Below are 23064 nucleotides of genomic sequence, written 5' to 3'. Positions count from 1 at the left end.
ATTACCTTCACTCATGCAGAAAACTCTCAAAAAGGCCAAGAGTTGAGCTGAAATTGGAGGTTCGCTGCAGTGCAGTGCAAAGATGCTAGACCTGACCCAAGAAAAATAAAATAAATAAATTTACCTTTTACAATTTAGACACATGGCAGAAGTTGGATGTAGTTTTAAACAAACACATTTTTTAATAATAGTTAAAACTCATCTACTCTCCTTTGGTATTGTTTTGAATGACAGAGACAAAAATAGAATAGTTTTTTGTAGATTTAGTTTATTCTATTATAATACAATAACAACTCATTTACTGTACACTTTTTACGCATTACCATTGACAACATTGTGGTCTATAACTAGTATCATTCTCATTTTATAACAAACTTTAAAAAAAAAGTGAAAAAACAAAAAAAAACAAAACAAAAAAAAAAACAAAAAAAAAATCATTGGTCCACAAGTGACACTGTTATCCAATTAAAATCTACATTTTTCTATTAAGAAGAATATCTCTCATTACTACGAAATAAGAGAACTGTCATCCTGATACCCATCTTAAAACATTTCAAAATGTTTGTTTCCTAATTTAAAAGGCCCATTAATGCAAAACTCTTTCTGCTTGATAGTGGATAATGCTTCCAGTTATCCTGCAATGGTAATGTTAAAATGCTGAAGGAGACAGAGAACGTCATTTATAAACAATAAAATACCAATATAGAATCAGTTCACAGTGTTTGATATCTAAGCGGTGAAAGAAAACTCTAATTTTTATTATCAGGATGCAGTATTTCTTCCTACTGATTAAAATAAATGTGAAAACTAGCTGCAGATTAACTTGCTTTTAGCATTACATTTCAACAGTTATTTCACATTGCCAGTATACACCAATCAGCAAAAACATTATAACCACCTGACTAATACTGTATATGTCTCCCCTGCTAAAACAGCTCTGACTTGTTGAGGCACTCCACAAGACCTCTGAAGAAGTCCTGTGGTATCTGGCACCAAGACAATAGCAGCAGATCCCTTGAGTACTGTAAGTTGTGAGGTGGGTCAGCCATGGATCAGACTTGTTTTTCCAGCACATCTCACAGATGCTTGATTGGATTGAGATATGTGGAATTTGGCAGTCAAGTCAACACCTTGAAATAATTTGGCATGTTAATCAAAACATGCCTGAACAATTTCACTGTGAGGCAGGGTGCATTATCCTGCTGAAAGATGCCACTTCCATCAATGAATACAGTTGCCATGCTTTACGTAGGTGGTAAGTGTAACATCCACATGAATGCCAGGACCCATGGTTTCCCAGCAGAACATTGCCCTGAGCATCATAATGCCTCTGCCCGCTTGCCTTGATCCCATAGTGCATCCTGTCATCCACATGACCTAATAGACAACTTGATTCATCAGACCAGGCCACCTTCTTTCATTGCTCCAGTTCGAACGCTCACATGCCCTTTGCAGGTGCTCTCAACGGTGCCAAGACTGAGGTCTATATAGCCACGTATACAGAAAGCTGCAATGTACTGTGTATTTTGACACCTTTTTGTCAGGACCAGCATTAGGTTTTTTTTTTTTTTTTTAACACAAGTTGTACTACAGTAGCTATTCTGCAGGATTGGACCAGATGGGTTATTTTTGCTCACCGCACGAATCAATGAACCAAGCCCATGACCCTGTCGCTGGTTGTCCTTTACTGGACCATTTTTGGAAGGTACTAACCACTGCTAACTAGGAACACCCCACAAAACTTTCCATTTTGGAGATGCTCTGACCCTGTCATTTAGTCATCATAATATAGCCCTTGTGAAAGTCACTCAGATCTTTATACTTGTCCATTTTTCATGCTTCCAACACATTTTTAAGAACTGAATGTTTACTTGCTGCCTAATACATCCCACCCCTTGACACTGTAATAAAACAATCAACGTTATTCATTTCACGTGTTAGTAGCTTTAATGTTGTGGCTGATTGGTATATATAACTTGCTTACACTTCTATATATTCTACATTAGCTCCACTTTTAACAAACTGAACAATAATATAGTGTGAAGATTTCCTCTGCCTTTGTCATTTTATGGTGCACTGTTGTAATTAATTGCTAGGCTTGGGAATGTACAATGAATCACTACAACAACATATAAGGAAAAGCCTAATTGTGAAGGGAGTTCTTGTACTTTCTTTGTGTTTATTGTAATCTTGTAAATGACTTTAGTAGACTCCAAAGCATTGACTTCAGCAGTAGACAGGTGTTTTTCTACACCTCTTATTCTGCAGTGCTGGTCTCTTCACACCATGAATTGCAGAAGGAGATAATATGCAGCATATATTGTAAAAAATATAATTTGTTAAACTACTTAAGGATAAATCTAAAATTGTAATACAACTTATATACTTGTAGGTTAGTATACAGTGTAATTGAAACTAACTGCTACCTTCATGCGATTCCCTTCTATTTTTCATTCAATGCCTATACAGAGAAATGTAATTTATCTAAGGCATGCATATAAAGCACATAAATAGTCATTATGCATAATTGAAGCAGTAAGATATTTTCAAACTGTGTCAGTTATTAAGTATGGATGAATAAAGTTTGAGATCTTTCATGATTATATGAAGTTACCAAGGGGATAAGTTCCAAAGACCTGTACACAGACCCTTTAACAGAGAAAGGACCTCACTGTGTAAAAGAATCTCTGCAAAATTAAAGATATCCCGAAATTTAGAATGATGTTTTCTAAATGTGCAGCACTTTATCTTTAAAGGATGATTACATCAGAGAAAGTAAGAGAGAGAGAGAGAGAGAGATAATGGAGATAATTGTCTAAAACTTTCTGTTTACCCATAATTAGTTACAGTGTAATACAGTGGATTTAGAAGTTATTCAGATCACTTCATTTTCTGCACACTTTGTGTTGTAGATTTAAATTTTATATGAATAAATTTGCCTTTTTTGCCTAGCAATCAATCTACACTATAAAAACAAAGAGATTACACGGTTTCAGAAAAGTTTGCAAACTTAGTAAATACTAAAAATTGAAGTCTCTCAATTAATATTTGGGGAGAGGTGGTTTGGGGGGAACACACAAATGATGAAAAACACAAAAAGAAATACCCGAACATCTAATAATGAAAACATTTACTCAAGTTTCACATTATTCCTACCGATTACCCACTTCAGTTCTAAAGAATAAACTGTCCCGTAAAATTGTGTTTTGCACAGACCAACAAAAGTGAAGTCACTGGGAAAAGCAGGAATTGATCTAATGCAGGAATGTTTTACTCCTGGAGAATTATATCTACCATGTTCAAGAGTAAGCTGCTCTAGTGACCTAATAATATTATTATTACTGATTATTTGACTGATGTCTTCATCCAATACACACTCTGAAACACAGCTCCAAGTATATGAGCATTAAGAGGAGTAGCACCACTATATATGCAACTGAGTACAGAAAGATATAGTATCTCACATTATATAGTAAATGTGATAAAATCAAATTTTAAAATCATATCTAATTAAATTAAAGTAAGTAATGCGGTATGGCAGCAGACTTCACAGTGAGAGTTTAAAAATCAAGGGACCGAAGAGCCCCTGTTTTGTCCACTGATGCAAAAATCATATATGCCCATGCACTCATACCCCAGAGAGAAACTGGCATATAGTGATACAGTTATTATAAAACCAATAACATAAATAACGTGTTGTGATGTGGATGGTACTATCAACCAAGTAGCAGTAATTACAATTGAAGGAAATTTTGTTATAAAGTACAAAAGCTTGAAAAGTAAACATACTTTCTTGTAAGGTTTCTTTAATTTATAAATAAAATTGATATACTAAAGATTACTGTAATTGACTAACAGATGACCACTGTGGTTTTTGCTGAGGTTCCGTTTAGTCAACTAAAATACGGTAACTGTTTTACTGGAAGTAAAAAAGCAAACTGTTGATAACTCCCTAAACCTCCCATCTCAGAGTTGCTACTTTCTCCAGCCCACAAGCATGCGCGCCTCCTTGCTTTGGCGCACTATCACACACCTCTCTTGAATGCTGTATTCCACATGTCATTACAAGGAATCCCCACTGGAGTCTCCAGTATGTTTATATAAACATATATATATGAAAAGCAAGGTGTGGAGTTCTCCCTTGGAGATACGAGTCAGAAAGTAATACATATATTGAATTGAAGAGTCTGGGGGGTGGTGAGGAGAATGCTACATGTATGGAGACTGAATGAGAGGTGTTTGAAAATTAAACTTTACTTCCGCTACTGAAATTAACAAAATGCTGGTACTGTACAGTTTTAAAAATTTATCAGTTCTGGTATACCACACAATGCTACATGTTACACACAAGTGTGAAAAATGAGCTGCTGAGGTCAATCTTAAACTTTTTTCTCTTCAACAAATTATAAATTAAAATATTAACCAGTTCTACTTTTTGTATTAGAGGATAATTAAAATATACTTCAAAAGACATTTTCATGCAAATTATTATTTTAATTTTGGTTACTAACTGATACGCTGCTATACCAAAACTCAAGACAACAACCAACGAGAAAATTGAATTACTGAAAATTAAAAAGAGAAAATATTTTACTTACGATGGAATACCAGCACGTGCCAGGACTTCTGCTTTCATTGCATACAGTCTTTCACTTTTACTCACTCCTAGTTTTATTTTCACTCGATCATGTGAATTGTTATCAAAGAAGAAGCCATTATGAATAACAAATTCAGCATTTGATCGTGTTCCATAGAAAATATAAATCTAAAACAGAAAAGTGTTAGACATTACTTGCTAACCGTGGCAAAAGTGTTTTACAAATTTAAACTTTATATCCAAAACCTTTATCAGCCATGATATCAAAGAAAAATCTTACATTAGATATTTAACTTTTTATAATTAATTTTCCCCAATCAGGAGAAGTCTGGTGAAAATACCCTTTATAGTAGTTAAAACTGTTAACCTAGTACATACTCTGCACTTAGGGGATTGTCAATGATACTTGTTTTCAAGTCTTACCAAGGATTTTTGAATTTACAATTTTGTGTCATTAAAAGATATTTATTGTTGTTGATTAGCCATTCCAGAGTTTCTCTGTTCAAAATACTTTGGTTCATATTCCTGCTGAAAGTATATTTTTTCCCTGTAATCTTCATGCAATTCTTCAGCAGATGGTTGTACTTTTCATTTTCCTTTCTGTCCTGACAACTTTTCTGATGCATGCTTATGGAAAGCATCTTCATACAATAATTGTGTGACTGGTCCTGGGTTTATGGTAGATACAATTATTTGGACTTTGACAAAAAAAAAGTTAAAAATCTGTTGACGCTAACCATTACCCATTATGCCAAGGGTTTACTATTTCACAGAGCTGCATGAAGTATTGCATTTGTCCCTTTCAAATATTCTCAATCATTTAAACATTTTAATAATGAATTCTGTAAAATGTTCATGCAGTTCCTGGAAATACAGCCACTCTGAGTTATGAGTTGATTTTACATGTGATTTGAGTATAAATTAATGGTTAACAAAAACAGGTTTTTCTTGTTTTAAGAGTACTAGGGTGTTGTACCGTGTTAGCCATTATGAATGTAGAGAAAAGCCAAGAAAAGTGACACCTTTTATTGGCTAACTAAACAGATTACAATAGTAGACTGTTTTTAAATTATACAATCACTTCCAAATTTTGTGAAATTTTAATATATTTGCTTTTTGTTGTTGTCTCTCTGGATGAAAATTAGAAAACAAAATCTGTTTAGTCTTGGGTAAACATTATTATGTCCAAATTGTGAAAATGTTAATTGAAACATTTGGTAAGTTCAGTCAGTCCAATTAAAGGGAATACCTTGGGCTAGCAGTGTAAAACCTTTCACAAACAACTAGGTCTGGCTCTTCCCTATGTGAACTTCCCATTCAAAACATTAATTAACATTTCTGGATACATAGATGTTTTAAGTGCTGAGGAACTGGATAAACCTCTAACGCTAACAGAATTACAAGATGCTATAAAGTCACTTCAAAGCGGGAAATCAGCAGGCCCGGACGGTTACCCCGTTGAATTTTATATGAAATTCTCCACTCAGCTAGCTCCCCTCTTATTGGCAACATTTACAGAAGCTAGAGACAACCAAATACTACCTCAAACATTTCGTCAAGCATTAATCACCGTCTTTCCTAAACAAAATAAGGACTTGTTACAATGTGCATCATACAAACCAATTTCACTCCTGAATAATGATGTTAAGATACTCTCAAAAATTCTAGCTGCCCTCGGTAATATCACAGGATCAAACTGGATTTATTAAAGGCCGACATCTATCTTCCAATCTCCGACGCTTGTTTAATGTTATATATTCACCAGCAAAATCAAACACCCCAGAGATATTACTATCATTAGACGCAGAAAAAGCATTTGATATGATTGAATGGAACTACCTTTTCACTGCATTGGAGAAATTTGGGTTTGGCCCGAATATTTGTGCATGGATCAAACTACTGTATACCAATCCAAAAGCCTCAGTTTGTATTAATAACATTTGCTCAGATTACTTTAAGCTAGAATGCGGTACCAGACAAGGATGTCCCTTATCGCCACTGCTGTTTGCAATCGCCATTGAACCACTGGCGGTTCACTGCCGAAATTCTTATCAGATAAAGGGGATTGTCAGAGAAGGACTGGAACAAAAAATTTCTCTATATGCAGATATGGTTTTATATATAGCAGACCCAGAAAACACTGTCCCTGCAGTTTTAACAGCACTAACAGAATTTCAAAAGATATCTGGTCTTAAAATTAATTTGAATAAAAGTATACTCTTTCCAGTGAATTCAGAAGCATATAATATTAGATTGGACACCCTACCTTTTACCATAGCAGATCAGTTTAAATACCTAGGGGTAAATATCACAAGTAAATATAAAGCTCTTTATCAACAAAATTTTGCCGTCTGTATGGAAAAAATTAAGCAAGACTTGCATAAATGGTCAACCCTTCATCTCACTCTAGCCGGAAGAATTAACATTGTTAAGATGAATATCCTTCCTAAACTTCTTTTTTTATTTCAAAACATTCCAATATACATCAATAAATCGTTTTTTAAACAGTTAGATTTAACAATAACCTCATTCATTTGGAACTCAAAACACCCACGTATCCGAAGAGCGACCCTACAAAGACCTCTGGCAGAAGGTGGCATGGCTTTACTTAATTTTCAGTTTTATTACTGGGCAGCAAACATACAAGCCATAAAAACCTGGACACAAATAAATGAACATACACAGGCTTGGTCCGCAATAGAAGTAAAATCCTGTAGTACTTCTTTATACTCCCTGCTCTGCTCTCCAATAAATGCAAGTTATCGCAAATATACTAATAACCCAATTGTGCTTTACTCACTCAGAATATGGAACCAACTTAGAAAGCATTTTAAGATGGAAAATCTTTTATCTGTGGCACCTCTGCAAGAGAACCACCTCTTTCAACCCTCACAAACATATCCAGTTTTTAATACCTGGAAAAGTTTTGGGATTAAAATGCTCAGAGATCTTTATATAGACAACATATTTGTATCTTTTGAACAATTACATTCAAAATTCAACTACACATTTCTTTCACTATCTTCAAATTAGAAATTTTGTTAAACAGAAATTGCCCGATTTCACCCACCTCACACCCTCCACAATGCTGGAAAAAATACTGCTCAATTTTGAGGAATTAAACACCATTTCCGCATTATATAAAATCCTATTAGAGTCCCTACCTTTCAAAGATCCAAGAGGACATTGGGAAGAAGATCTCTTAATATATCAGAAAAGGAGTGGAAGGTAGCAAAGCAGAGAATTCACTCAAGCTCCATATGCGCAAAGCATAGAATTATTCAACTAAAAATTATATATCGAGCCCATCTGTCTCGCTTAAAACTGTCCAAAATGTTTCCAGGGCAAGATCCAACCTGCAAAAGCTGCAACCAAGCTACTGCCTCACTGGGTCACATGTTCTGGGCCTGCACCAAACTAACATCATTTTGGACAAAAATTTTTAAGTGCCTTTCAGACAGCCTTGGGGTCACAATCCCTCCTAACCCATTAACAGCTGTGATCGGTGTTCTTCCAGACGAACTTGAAGTGGAGAAGGACAAGCAAACGGTGATTGCATTCACTACACTTTTGGCACGCAGACTTACTGCATTCTGTTAAATTGGAAGAATCCTAAGTCTCTTCTGATAAGTCAGTGGGAAACCAATGTTTTATATTATTTGAAATTGGAAAAAATTTAATTCTCAGTTAGACGATCTGTACAGAATTTTTTCAAAACCTGGCAGGATCTAATTAATATTATTTTAGAATAAGAGAAATAACTATTACAGCATTTAATTCCCTTCTCCGTTTTTTTATTTGCCTATATATTTATTTCTCCCTTTCTTTTATTTATTGTTGCCTTATTAAAAAGCCCTAAGCAATTCTCCTTTGGCTTAGCTCTCCTTCTCAGGGGTTGGGTTTGATATGTCTTCAATTTTGTTAGGTTATAAATTGATCTATTTGTATGGAATGATTACAATAAAAATTAATAATAAAAAAAAACATTAAACAACAGCTGAGGAAGCAATGACTAATATTGGTCAAAAAAGAGTTTAAAAAAAGATTTTGCTCCATGAAACCAGTTAGAGATGCTTTGCTAAAACATTGAACTATACCGAGAGTGCCTGGCCTGCTAATATCACTCTATACTTGAAAAGTAAATATTTTAAGAAACTATGAAGAATTTAAAAACCTTATTTAAAGATCCTCCCTTCCAGGCAGCTTTGTTAACTGAGAAGAGATTCAGTCCACTGTAGTTCGTAGAGCTGACTGATAGATTAGCTATCGATTTGTACTCTTACTTTACTGAAACATAACAAAGGTCAAGTGTTTTATTCTTCCATACTGATAAGAACATTGTGAAGGATTTTATAAAGGTGCAATAGCTTAAGGAACCAAAAGTAAAACTTTGCAAAACCTGGAAGGGTAACTGAATACTCAAGTGGTAAATAGATTAAAAGAAAAAACAAAAACTAAGAGCATCTCAAAATCCACACAGCTTATTCTTTCACTACTACAACGGAACAAAGGCATTAAATATTAGCATACTGAAACAATCCATTCATGTGTTCTTTATCTGTGGCACTGCTTTCTCAATCCACTCTAAAGGGTGTTCAAAAGTATCAGTCATTAGCTCTATATCAGTTAGAAAACTACATCTCTATAAAAGATCACTGATGATGGCTTCCCTATAGTCATATAGAAATGATGCTATATAAATAAAATGCATTTTTATCATTATTTAAGAACCGTTTCCTACTGTTTATTCTGTAAGCACTGCACTCTCTCCAAGATTACAGAGAGAGAAGAGTAATGTGTTGTTCTAAGCACACATCCTGACTGTTTAAATGCATCATCTGAAATATAGAGGCAGAGATAAAAAGGAGTCCATAAAACGGTTAATAAAAATTAATGATGCAACTCCATGACACCAAAGATACATTTCTGTATTCATCTACATTACACAATTAATTTCTTTAGAAATATAACTTGAGACAAATTTTATAGAACACTCACAAACTGTGCTTAGGACAGCACCAAACAGACTTGATGTCAGGGCAGTAAATGTATTCTAAATATTTGTGGTTGATGCCATGTTTATTTCATAATCAGCAAAAAAAACAAAAACAGCCATAGCCAGAACCATTCAAATCCGAGTCCAAGAACAGTTTTAGGGGTCACATGAGGGAGTGGTCAGAATCAGGGACTGAAGGCCAAAATGTATATACAGTAATCCCTCGCTATATCGCGCTTCGCCTTTCTCGGCTTCACTCCATCGCGGATTTTATATGTAAGCATATTTAAATATATATCGCGGATTTTTTGCTGGTTCGCGGATTTCTGCGGACAATGGGTCTTTTAATTTCTGGTACATGCTTCCTCAGTTGGTTTGCCCAGTTGATTTCATACAAGGGACGCTATTGGCAGATGGCTGAGAAGCTACCCAACTTACTTTTCTCTCTCTCTCTCGCGCTGACTCTCTCTGATCCTGACGTAGGGGGTGTGAGCAGGGGGGCTGTTCGCACACCTAGACTATACGGACGCTCGTCTAAAAATGCTGAAAGATTATCTTCACGTTGCTACCTTCTGTGTGCAGCTGCTTCATGAAGCGACATGCTGCAAGGTGCTTCGCATACTTAAAAGCTCAAAGGGCACGTATTGATTTTTCTCTGTCTCTCTCTCTCTCTCCCTGATCCTGATGGAGGGGGTGTGAGCTGCCGCCTTCAACAGCTTTGTGCCGGGTGCTTCGCATACTTAAAAGCCAAACAGCCCTATTGATTTGTTTGCTTCACTCCTTTGAAGAGAAAGATATGTTTGCATTCTTTTAATTGTGAGACGGAACTGTCATCTCTGTCTTGTCATGGAGCACAGTTTAAACTTTTGAAAAAGAGACAAATGTTTGTTTGCAGTGTTTGAATAACGTTCCTGTCTCTCTACAACCTCCTGTGTTTCTGCGCAAATCTGTGACCCAAGCATGACAATATAAAAATAACCATATAAACATATGGTTTCTACTTCGCGGATTTTCTTATTTCGCGGGTAGCTCTGGAACGCAACCCCCGCGATGGAGGAGGGATTACTGTATGCTACAACAAAGTTATCATCAGGAGACAGGGTCACCATCAGAAAAAAGAAGACAAACATAAACAGATAACAAGGAGCAAGACATAGTCAATATCCAAACACTAAAAAGAGTGTTCACTCACTTGAACACATACAGATATATCTCCTTTCATCTCATTTGTCCATTTATTACTAAGGAGCAAACAAAGGCATGCCTAAGGCATGGACAAACTCTTAACAACATTAGTAAGGTATGGAAAAAACGCAGGAAAGTGGCCTCAAATGAGGCTGCAGCATGTCAATCAGGATGAAATGGTCACCTGTATACCAATCTTAAGACTATCAGAACAACCCCTTTGTCAGGTAAAAAATGGGTCTGAGTTTCTTACATGAGTTGATACACACAAAATTACTGTTATAACGACAAGCTGAAATACATTTCACAACAGAAATGTATTTTTTGGAGTTCACTTGCTGTGTAAATTGATAGAACAGCAGAATTTGAAGGGAGATGATATCATGGGGGAAGGATCAGCAAAGCCTCAACTAGTACATCATGTGTTTGCTTTAGATGACTTACATTCTGGCTTAGGCTATAAGCATATTGCAACTAAAATGGTGCAGGATGCAGGAGACAGAAGCTTCTAGACACAAATATAAAGGTTTTTTGGCATAAAATACAATATTAAATTAATTTAAAATTTAGGACCTACAGAATCTGAAAAAAAAAAACCAGGAAAACTACATTTATCTAAGTGAAATATTAGTTATACAGGGTGCCCACAAAGATTTTAAATGATTACAAAATCAAAACTTATTGGAATGTTTATAAATAAGATGACAGAAAATACATTTACTCAAAACATTTCTTCTTTTCCACAACTTAAGTAAGTGACTACCTTTTTCAACAAGATGGGGTACCACCACACTGGCATCTCGCTGTCCGTAATTTTCTCAACGAGCGCATGCCAAGCAGAAGGATTGGTCGCGCTGGACAAAATGACCAAGTGGCTCCCGAGATCACTGGACATTACTGTTTGTGACTTTTTCCTTTGGGGGTACGTGAAAGACTGAGTATACGTAACTCCACTACCCGCAACTATGGATGATCTGCAGGAACGCATCACTGATGCCATAAACGCTTCATATGCCGGATATGCTTCGGAGAGTCTGGTCTGAGCTTGATTATTGCATTGACGTTTGCTGAGTAACAGGTGGGGCGCACATGGAGTGTATGTAATCAATGGATACCATTGGAAACTTTAGGAGTTGATGAAACTGTAGCCTCAAAGGTGAAAGAATATTCCAGTAAATTTTGTAACCATTTAAAATCAAGGAGTGTTTTTGTGGGCACCCTGTATAATAATAAATAAAGTTTATATAATGTCTCAAATCTGTTTATTTATTAAAATTCAAACTGTTGCAAATATACATAATTTCTTTTATGCAGTAATGATAGCACTAGTTTGCTTTTATATTATTTTCTTTACATATATTTTAACTACAATGTAAATTTTCTTTTAGTGTTTTTCAGTTTAGAGCCATTCATTTTTAATTAGCATTAAATATCTGCACACTTTGTTCTTAGGTTTTTTTTCCTACTTGTTCTATAATAACTCTGGTATGTTGGAATAGTAGGTAAGTGCATAAATGCATACTGCTAATACCCTACAGTAATTTTATGTGTTATCACATTTTCAACTTTGCAAAAATAAAATGTACTTTCTATAGCCAGCCATGGCACATGTACAGGCCCGAATGTTCACTGGCAAACTTAAGATGGTCCTATACATGTGCTTTCTTGAGTAGGGGGACGTTTCAGGCACTACAAGATTTCAATCCATTACGGCGTATTGTTTTACAATGGTGTTCTTGGTGACTGTGGTCCCAACTGCCTTCAGATCATTAACAAGCTCCTTTTGTGTAGTTTTGGGCTGATCCCTCACCTTTCTCATGATCGTCCTCACCCCATGAGGCAAGATCTTGCATGGAGCTCCAGACCGAGGGCTTTTGATGGTCATTTTATATTTCTTCCATTTTCGAATAAATCGCACCAACAGTTTCTTGCTGGTGGTCTTGTAGCCCATTCCAGGCTTGTGCAGGTCTACAATCTTGCCCCTGATGTCCTTTGACAGCTCTTTGGTCCTGCCCATGGTGGTGGAGAGGTTAGAATGGAAGAAATTGATTATGTGGACAGGTGTGCTTTATATACATAACGAGTTGAGATCAGGAGTATCTGTAATTGATTGATTGTGGCACACAGCCAATTAGTGGGAGCCAGAATTCTGGCTGGGTTGTAAGGGATCAAATACTTATTTCTCTCAATGACATGCAAATCAATATACAACTTTTACGTAATGTGTTTTTTCTGGATTTTTGGTCTCTCTCCATTAAAATGAAACTACCATAACAATTAGAGACTGTTCATCCATCCATCCATCCATTTTCCAACCCGCTGAATCCAAACACAGGGTCACGGGGGTCTGCTGGAGCCAATCCCAGCCAACACAGGGCACAAGGCAGGGAACCAATCCCGGGCAGGGTGCCAACCCACCGCAGAGAGACTGTTCATTTCTTTGTAAATGAGCAAACGTACAAATTCAACAGAAGATCAAATACTTATTTCCCCCACTGTATATGAATGGGCATTAAGATGGACTAGCACCCTGCCCGGGGCTTTGTCCTTCCTTGCACCCAAAGTTGCCAGGATAATGTATTGCCCTTTTCAATCGAGAATTACTTTAAGAAGAGACTACTTTTTAATTAGAACTAAACAGACATTAACACTAGTCGTTATAATACTGCTTTCTTGGCATACATTTACAGAAGGAATAATAGAGTTGGATTCATACTGAAAATAAAACTAAAATTATCCATCAGCTAAAAAAAAAAGCAAACAAAAAAACAACGTTTGATTTTTCATTTTTTTTCCAAAAGGTTTACTTTTAGTTTAGGAGTTTCATATCCTACAAAACACAGTATTATTATGGAGTGGAACTGCTGTTTTTATTTCACACCATGTTTAAATCACCAGCATGGTTTCTTTCTTAACAGTAGACTGTTTTCAAATTACTTTGTTTAATGGTAATTTTTCAATGTTCATCTTGCAGTGAAGTTATTTCTTTTTTTGTTTAAAGGTTTTACGGAATGTGTGTTTAGCAATCTAAATTATGAATCTTATATGAAAAATGATAAGAAATATATAGTTTGGCTATCCAATTACTTTTCTAAGTGTGCCACTTTGAGAGGATTCACAAATATACAGCTACTGCTTGCCACTTTCAACTATTTTTGGGCAGGGGAACTTATTTCAATTCATACTTACTTAAAATAGAATATGCTTTCTAAGATTATTCAGCAAACATTGAAACAACAATGTTACTAACTGCTTCAAATATAATTGTTTATATATCTGAAAGAACAGTTTTTAGTAGATAGACAGGGTGTGTACTGGTAATTTTTTAAACCACTTGTATACTGAAAACCACAGACTACTACTTTTAGTAATGCTCATTCGTGTATGTGTGGGTGCGTGTGTGTATGTGTGAATGAGCAAACAAAAAAAAAAAGTAATAACACACCCTAAAGTATGCACAACTATTTTTTTCTAAATTTAACAGCATTCCTTTACATTAGTTTTAAATTATGGGTAAACAAATGGTCCAATCCATTAAAACAACTGCAAAAATAAAGAATTGTTAGATTATCACTCATTTCTATCATTGTATGTCAATTAAGTTTTACTTTAAATTACCTTTTAGTCATAATAAACAGTCATCCACATTATAATATTCTCAGTGGAAAAGGATATTCTATTGAAAAATTGGCAGTAGTTAAATAAAACCCCTAACTGCAGATTCTTCAGAGTTACACAGGTCATTATAAGTTTCACATATTTACAAGAAAGCATCTTTGTATTTTTTCTAATTTCAAACTTCCCACAAATGCAATATACCAATTGTGCCCTCTATAGACCTACATATATTTGCACTGCACGACTTAAGTGGGAACAGGATGCAACACAGGGCTACCACCAAATATAAAGACAACACTTACAATTTTTTTATTGTTTCAGATGAAAAGAAAAAAAAACATTTTATGTGTAAAGGGTGGAATGGACAACTTACATACTTTTTAGTAACACAGCAAAAATCTCAGAATCTGAAACTTAGGAAAACAGGCTGTAACATACATATAATCAATTAAATTCTTTTACCTGTTCATCAGCTTTGTAGTCTTGTAGTGCAACACATTCACATCTGTCATCTTCTAAGTTGTAACCAGTGGTGATCTAAAATGCAAGTATTGATTACAAAAAGTGACTAAGGCAAAGAAAAAACTTATTTTTGCATGTACTAAAACAAAACTTTATTGGATATATTGACAGGTTATGTTAAAATGTAATCACAGGGTTTCAGAAACAGATTTGTAGCAGTTCTTGTGAAAGCATTTTCAGTATAACTTATGGGTTATAGGTGCATTATGTCCTATTATTAAAATTTACCTTTAGATTTAAAATAAAATTTAACTTTTGGTTCCTTGTTTTACAATTAAGGAAGGATTACAGGTTATTCTGCCACAAATGAATACAAAACAGTAACTGACTATGAGCAGATTGGGAACAAAAAATATATATCTACACATAAAATGTGGAGCCATTAATAATAAAAAGACAAAGTCAGAGCAAGATCATGCAAAACTTAAGACACAAATAAATGCACATACACAGGCTTGGTCTGCAATAGAAGTAAAATCCTGTAGTACTTCTTTATATTCCCTGCTCTGCTCTCCAATAAATGAAAGTTATCGCAAATATACTAATAACCCAATTGTGCTTTACTCACTCAGAATATGGAACCAAATTAGGAAGCATTTTAAGATGGAAAATCTTTTATCAGTGGCACCTCTGCAAGGGAACCACCTCTTTCAACCTTCGCAAGTATATCCAGTTTTTAATACCTGGAAAAGTTTTGGGATTAAAATGCTCAGAGATCTTTATATAGACAACATATTTACATCTTTTGAACAATTACGTTCAAAATTTAACCTCCCAGCTACACATTTCTTTTACTATCTTCAAATTAGAAATTTTGTTAAACAGAAATTGCCCGATTTCCCCCACCTTGCACCCTCCACAATGCTGGAAAAAATACTGCTCAATTCCGAGGAATCAAACACTATTTCCGTAATATATAAAATCTTATTAGAGTCCCTACCTTTCAAAGATCCAAGAGGACATTGGGAAGAAGATCTCTTAATCAATATATCAGAAAAGGAGTGGAAGGTAGCAAAGCAGAGAATTCACTCGAGTTCTATATGCGCAAAGCATAGAATTATTCAACTAAAAATTATATATCGAGCTCATCTGTCTCGCTTAAAACTGTCCAAAATGTTTCCAGGCCAGGATCCGACCTGCGAGCGCTGCAACCAAGCTCCTGCCTCACTGGGTCACATGTTCTGGGCCTGCACCAAACTAACATCATTTTGGACAAAAATTTTTAAGTGCCTCTCAGACAGCCTCAGTATCACAATCCCTCCTAACCCACTAACAGCTGTGTTTGGTGTCCTTCCAGATGGACTTGAATTGGAGAAGGACAAACAAATGGTGATTGCATTCACTACACTCTTGGCACGCAGACTTATTTTGTTAAATTGGAAGAATCCTAATTCTCCTCTTATAAGTCAGTGGGAAACCGATGTTTTATATTATTTGAAATTGGAAAAAATCAAATTTTCAGTTAGAGGATCTGTACAAAATTTTTTCAAAACTTGGCAGGATTTAATCAATATTATTTTAGAATAAGAGAATTAACTATTATTGCATTTAACTCCCTTCTCCATCTCTTATTTATATAGATATTTACTTCTCCCCTTCTTTTGTCTAATGTTGCCTTATTAAAAAGCTTAAAGAAATTTTCCTTTAGCTAAGCTCTCCTTCTCAGGGGTGGGTTTGATTTGTTTTCAAATTTGTTGGGTTATAAATTGATCTGTTTGTATGGAATGATTACAATAAAATTAATAAAATAAAAATAAAAAAATAAAATAAAAAAAACTTAAGAAAATGTAAAACAAAAAAAAAAAACAGTCTCTTTAGAACGGAGGATATCATTACTGAAGTGACAAATAGTTACATGGAAAGCATTAATTAAGACTCAACTACTTTATATAAAAAAACATGCTGACTGGTAAAAGATTCATCCAGAAAAAATGCACCTGGAACCGACAAAGGAATGCTCTGGTCATATAAAAGAATGCTGGTATTTAGCAGCCTGAGGCATGTTGATAATGTCATACACTACAAGTCAAACTAAGTGAGCATAGGCTGTACAGGTGCTGGTCATAAAATTAGAATATCATGACAAAGTTGATTTATTTCAGTAATTCCATTCAAAAAGTGAAACTTGTATATTAGATTCATTCATTACACACAGACTGATGTATTTCAAATGTTTATTTCTTTTAATGTTGATGATTATAACTGACAACTAATGAAAGTCCCAAATTCAGTATCTCGGAAAATTAGAATATTGTGAAAAGGTTCAATATTGAAGACACCTGGTGCCACACTCTAATCAGCTAATTAACTCAATTGTAGTCAATTCTAATTTTATGACCAGCACCTGTATATAAACTTTATTTGCATAGTCTGAAAATTATCACCAAACCACATAACTTTGGTTATGCATGCCTAGAGGTGGGACTTGTGTATAAAACAGAAGGATGCATAACTGAAGTCTTTATACATATCTATATCATATAGATATATATATATATATATATATATTTATATCATATAGAGATATATATATATATATTTATATCATATAGAGATATATATATATATATATATCATATAGAGATATATATATATATATATATATCATATAGAGATATATATATATATCATATAGAGATATATATATATATATATCATATAGAGATATATATATATATATATCATATAGAGATATATATATATATCATATAGAGATATATATATATATCATATAGAGATATATATATATATCATATAGAGATATATATATATATCATATAGAGATATATATATATATATATATATATATATACACACACACACACACCTATCTATCTATCATGTGGCGGACACCTGGTCGGGATGTCTGTATAGTGGGTACTGGGGGAGAGAGCATGTGCAGAGCATAACATCCCCTGGGGCACTGCATGGCAGCCCTCCTGGGTTGGAGTGGTGCCTTGAAATCCCACGGGGCTCCATGGGAGTTGGAGTTTGTTAGGTTTCATGGGTGCTGCCAGGCGTTGTTGCATGTATTGCTGAGCCCTTGGTTGCAGCACTTCCACCACACCTAGAAGTGCTGCCGGAAGAAGATCATGGAACACCTGGAGTACTTCTGGGTGCTCTATAAAAGGAGCTAGCTGCCACTACTCCGGAAGCCAGCGTCGGGAGGAAGGGAGACAAAGCTTGCTGGGAGGAGTGGAGACAGATTGCTAAAGAAAGAGAGGGAAAGGAAAGAGAAGAGAAGAGGAACAAAGAAAGTGTGCTTTTGTGTACTTGTGTTTGAACTGTGTTGTGCAGGTGGGACAAGGGGGAAGATGTTTCCCATGGGAAAAACAAAAAACGTGTGTGCTGAACTTGTGTCAGATATGGGTGGCAGGAGCGTCCTCTGCAGGCCACAACATACTTTATATATGTTGTATATAGTATATTGTATACAGTAACCACAGATATAGGTTGGGACATTGAGCCCCAAACCACAGACACAGCAATACAGGCCACAATATATGAATAAAAGGATTATAAGGATTTTATTCCACAAAACACAAAAAATCAATACAATAAATCACCAATTCTTCCTTCTCTTCTCCTCTGCTGAGCGTTGCCTGCTGCTTCCTGATTCTGACTCCCTAGAACTGAGGCCGCGGACTCCTTTTATTTTAGGCCTGGGAATGCCTCTAGTGCCACTCCATGTCTTCTGGGCCATAAAGTAGGGAGGTCCTCTCCCGACAGAGCCCTCTAACAAGATCCATGGATCCCAATAGGGCTGCTCTTCTGAATTCCAATTCCCAGGCACCCCTGTGTGTGTCCCAACTGGATTGTCATATGAGGACCACTGCCACCTGGTGCATGGGAAATGGAACCTCTCCCAAATCTCAGCTACCATTGGTCTGTCTATTATTTCTCCGATCCCTGCCAAATTGATTTCATGTCACATTGGCCTCCGGGTAATTTATTTTTCCCTGTCTGAACTGGGATGCCCATTCTCCTCCTACAATACACACACACACACACACACATGCACACACTATATATATTGTACATACAAATAAAACACCTCCTGGACAGAGAAGGAATACACTCATGTAGAACAGTAAATATGATGGACTATGGATATAATTACTGTTATAACATAATAGAGGAACTGATTTGTCTTTGTCTTCTATATCCAGTAAAATGGACACATAAACATGAACTACTAGAAATAGTGACAGTAAAGCACTTTATCACCCACATGTGCAACTGTCATTTGTCACTAGCAGTTTTAAGAATAATAAACATTTTTTAGATTAATGAGCATGTAAAACAGATTCAAAAGCTCTCTGGATAATGCATACAAATTTTATTTCATTTCTGTTTGATTTTTTAGGAAATAATCGCCCATAAGCACATTAACAAATGGCAAAAACTAGAGTACAGAAAGTATTAAAAAGGGTATATAGTGCAGAATTACACAAATATTTAATCAAACACGAATTCTTCTTCTTTCGGCTGCTCCCATTAGGGGTCACCACAGCGGATCATCTTCTTCCATATCTTTCTGTCCTCTGCATCTTGTTCTGTTACACCCATCACCTGCATATCCCCTCCTCACCACATCCATAAACCTTCTCTTAGGCCTTCCTCTTTTCCTCTTCCCTGGCAACTCTATCCGTAGCATCCTTCTCCCAGTATACCCAGCATCTCTCCTCTGCACATGTCCAAACCAATGTAATCTCGCTTCTCTGGCTTTGTCTCCCAACCGTCCAACCTGAGCTGACCCTCTAATGTCCTAATTTCTAAGCTTGTAAATCCTTGTCACAACAAATGCAAATCTTAGCATCTTTAACTCTGCCACCTCCAGCTCTGTCTCCTGCTTTCTGGTCAATGCCACCGTCTCCAACCCATATAACTTAGCTGGTCTCACTACCGTCCTGTAGACCTTCCCTTTCACTCTTGCTGATATCCGTCTGTCACAAATCACTCCTGACACTCATCTCCATCCATTCCACCCTGCCTGCACTCTCTTTTTCACCTCTGTTCTACAATCCCCATTACTCTGTACTGTTGATCCCACGTATTTAAACTCAAACAAATTTAATCAAACATAAATAAAAAATGTTATTTGGCATTATTATTATTAGTAAATTTTGAGACACATGCAAATCAGCATTTGAAAAAATGTATTTAATACAAAATCCTTTTTCTGGTAACAGGGAGTTAAACAGCACTGAATTTATAATGGGTTTAGCGAATTTAAAATAGACTGCATCCATATTATTTTAATACTGAGAAGCAATTTTGCAAACATCCCCACATTTTCCTTCAACAGGCCTGGAAATACATTTGTAGGTATTCTATACTTATTACTAGCAACCTAAACATTAAAAAGTAAAGACAAAAATGATCTTTTAATTCTTTTAAAAATAATATTTGAATGAGGCTATGTAATGCATAGACTTGATATAATTTTAAAAAAGGGAAATACACCATACTGTACTTATGAATCATTATATTCTATAAAAAATAGGGTTACCGTTTTCAAAGTTATGTTACTGTATGAAGATATGAACATAGTTTGCATTAAATTTAAACTAACACCATAATCATAATTTCAAAATTTTAATCTTATAGAGTTTCATTCAATTAAACCATAGAACCATGTCTCTTTACACAGTGCTGTAATAGAAGTATTATGCTAACAGTTTTAAAGGGCAGTGTAAGCTATTAGCTAAAGAGCCAGAGCGCTGTAAAGTTACTAATTGAACAGTACAATATGTTACTTAAATTGCAGGTGTTAATATCTTTGGTGCATCCATCAAACAACATTTGGGAAGCTGATCACAATCAAAATTGCCATAAAAAGATATTGACTATGATAATAATGCATGCCGATGAAAAAATATTGTATGTTGGCTGAATTTTATTTGTAAGTGGAGGCCTTTTTACATGCTGATCAGAAAGTAACTGTGGAGAAAGTTATAAAAACGGGCAAAAACAATGCTGATGACTGTTAATAAAATGTTCCAGGGTTTCATTAAAATGACAGTCATCAGTGAGAATTACATTAATTCTTTTTACAATAAGTAAACAAAGATGAAACTGAATAGAAGAAACTGAACTAGAAATCCCTTTAAAGCTTTATTAAACAATCAGCTCTCTTAAAATCCTGGAAATCTCCTGTGAATAGCTTTATTAATGACTATTTAATGACAAACATTTCCCCTACTTTTAAATAAAATTTAACATCATAATATGAGATATTCTTACATTAATGTTTTAGAGGTCTGCAGATATGTTTATTGCTCTGTGGCCTACTGGAAACACAACACTATTATATTCAAATAAATCTATTTTTAAAATTCATTTGATGGAATATTTATTACATAAGCATGGATGAAAACTAACACAAAAATATTAAGTACTACTATGGAAAGGACACTTGTGTAAATTAACATGAGACTTAAAAATGAACAGTTTCCTCTGGATAAAAGCATTAATTGATTAGCACAGCTTTTAAAAAGGTATAACAGAATATTGCTGATAAACCGCTAAAACCTATGCAAATTAAAATACTCCGAGAAAATCTTTCTCTTGCAACTTAACTAGGTATAGAAAAACAATGACAGATGTTAATAACACTGGTTTCTTTTAAGATAATTTTGCATGCAGAGAACATAAAGAATTTTTACTTATTATGATCCACAGCAAAAATATAGCTCATTTTGAAATATTTTAAAAAAGAAGTGTATTATAATATGATCTCATTTCTACTGGGAAGTAGAAATTGGAGTAGTTTATTTCTAATTCCTTAACCAGCCTGTGATCAGATATGCATGTTAGTTAACATTATTGTGCTTAATAATTAAATTTTTTTCTGAGGTAACTGGATGTAGAAATAGGAATCTGGTTATAAAAAAGTAAGAAGAAATTAACAACTAGTTGAGGGACATAAGATACTCACCAGCCCATTGGTATGATTGCACATGTCCCAAAGTGGGATTAGGGCCAGAGTAACACGGTTCCCATCCTCTGTTGGTATTTGATTCTGACGAGTCATTACAGAAGAGACGGCCCATCTATCATGAATAGGAAGCAAGAATTTTAAAATCTAATTTTTTTTTCTGAATATTTCTTAATAATTGAGCAAAATCACTTTTTATAAAGGATTTTAAAATACTTTTCTTCTAAGAAAAAAAAATCATGATCAATATAAGATAATGTGATGAATATGACTAAAAGAATTACATTTATTTGCTTGGCTGTTACTAAGAATTAATTTATATAAACTAGCCCCAACAATCTTTTATAAAAGGAATTTAACTCTCCTGAAAGATTTTTGCTTAGAAAATAAAAAAAAAACAAACTTCTGTTTGGCCAAACAATATAGATAAAATGCTTATAAACATTACTAATAAAATTAATTGTAATCCTAAAACACTGAAATAAAAGTTTAATACACCAACCTGTAGTCGTCATAGGTGAAAGAATCCTTCAAGGGCAGTTTGCTGGCATTTGGATGGGTCTAGGGATTGGAGGTGAAAAAGAAAAGGAAGAAGAAGAAAGAAAAAAAAAGAAAGAAAAACACAAATCAGTCACTAGAATTTCATTATCTAGCTGCCTAACAGATCCTAACAAGAGCCTAGTGAAGCAGGAAGCGTCCAGCGGCGCTACAGAGGGATCATCATGGCATTATGCTCCCATACATCACTGTCAACTTAATTTGTTGTGCCCAGCAGCCGTCATAAATCTGCTTCATCAATTTGTGAGACAGAAACCCACCAGTGCCACAGAAATCTACATTTAAAGATACAGCAGTCCTTCTCTGAGGGCTAATTTAGATTAGATGTCAGAAAAGTCTATAAAATCCTTTATAATGAAAAAAATATGGCCTTGCATGGCATGCTTTCTTAAGCACAATATAGCAGATATAGAATGCATTCTTTACTTAAAAATAAAAGGCACTACTACATATTGTAAATCTATCAAATCCACATATGCATACCGCTACCTATTTCTATATAATGCTCTGTATATCATTTTTTAACACAGTGTAATCCTCTTTTGATTAATAAAATAGGTAGTGTAGGACATACAAACAGAGCAGTGGGACAATTAATTACTTCTGTGAAATATGACAATATTAACCTATTCTGTGGAGCAGAATCAT

General features: G+C 35.0%; 1 protein-coding gene across 3 annotated transcripts in view; it reads right to left on the bottom strand.

The window, feature by feature from the left end:
- Positions 1 to 23064, bottom strand: part of setd3 (SET domain containing 3, actin histidine methyltransferase) — a 101107-nt gene that overhangs the window by 17636 nt on the left and 60407 nt on the right. For all 3 annotated transcript variants that reach the window (XM_028821516.2, XM_028821517.2, XM_028821518.2), the window contains exons 7-11: positions 22361 to 22419; positions 21859 to 21973; positions 14859 to 14933; positions 4599 to 4765; positions 6 to 91 (exon numbers count right to left, since the gene is read on the bottom strand). In XM_028821516.2, coding sequence (XP_028677349.1) covers positions 6 to 91; positions 4599 to 4765; positions 14859 to 14933; positions 21859 to 21973; positions 22361 to 22419 — 502 coding nt within the window. The remainder of the gene's footprint in view (positions 1 to 5; positions 92 to 4598; positions 4766 to 14858; positions 14934 to 21858; positions 21974 to 22360; positions 22420 to 23064) is intronic.

This window comes from Erpetoichthys calabaricus, chromosome 16, assembly GCF_900747795.2.
Source record: "Erpetoichthys calabaricus chromosome 16, fErpCal1.3, whole genome shotgun sequence".
NCBI lineage: Eukaryota > Metazoa > Chordata > Cladistia > Polypteriformes > Polypteridae > Erpetoichthys > Erpetoichthys calabaricus.
The sequence above is the reverse complement of the archived record's forward strand: the minus strand, read 5'-3'. Positions and strand labels throughout refer to the sequence as shown.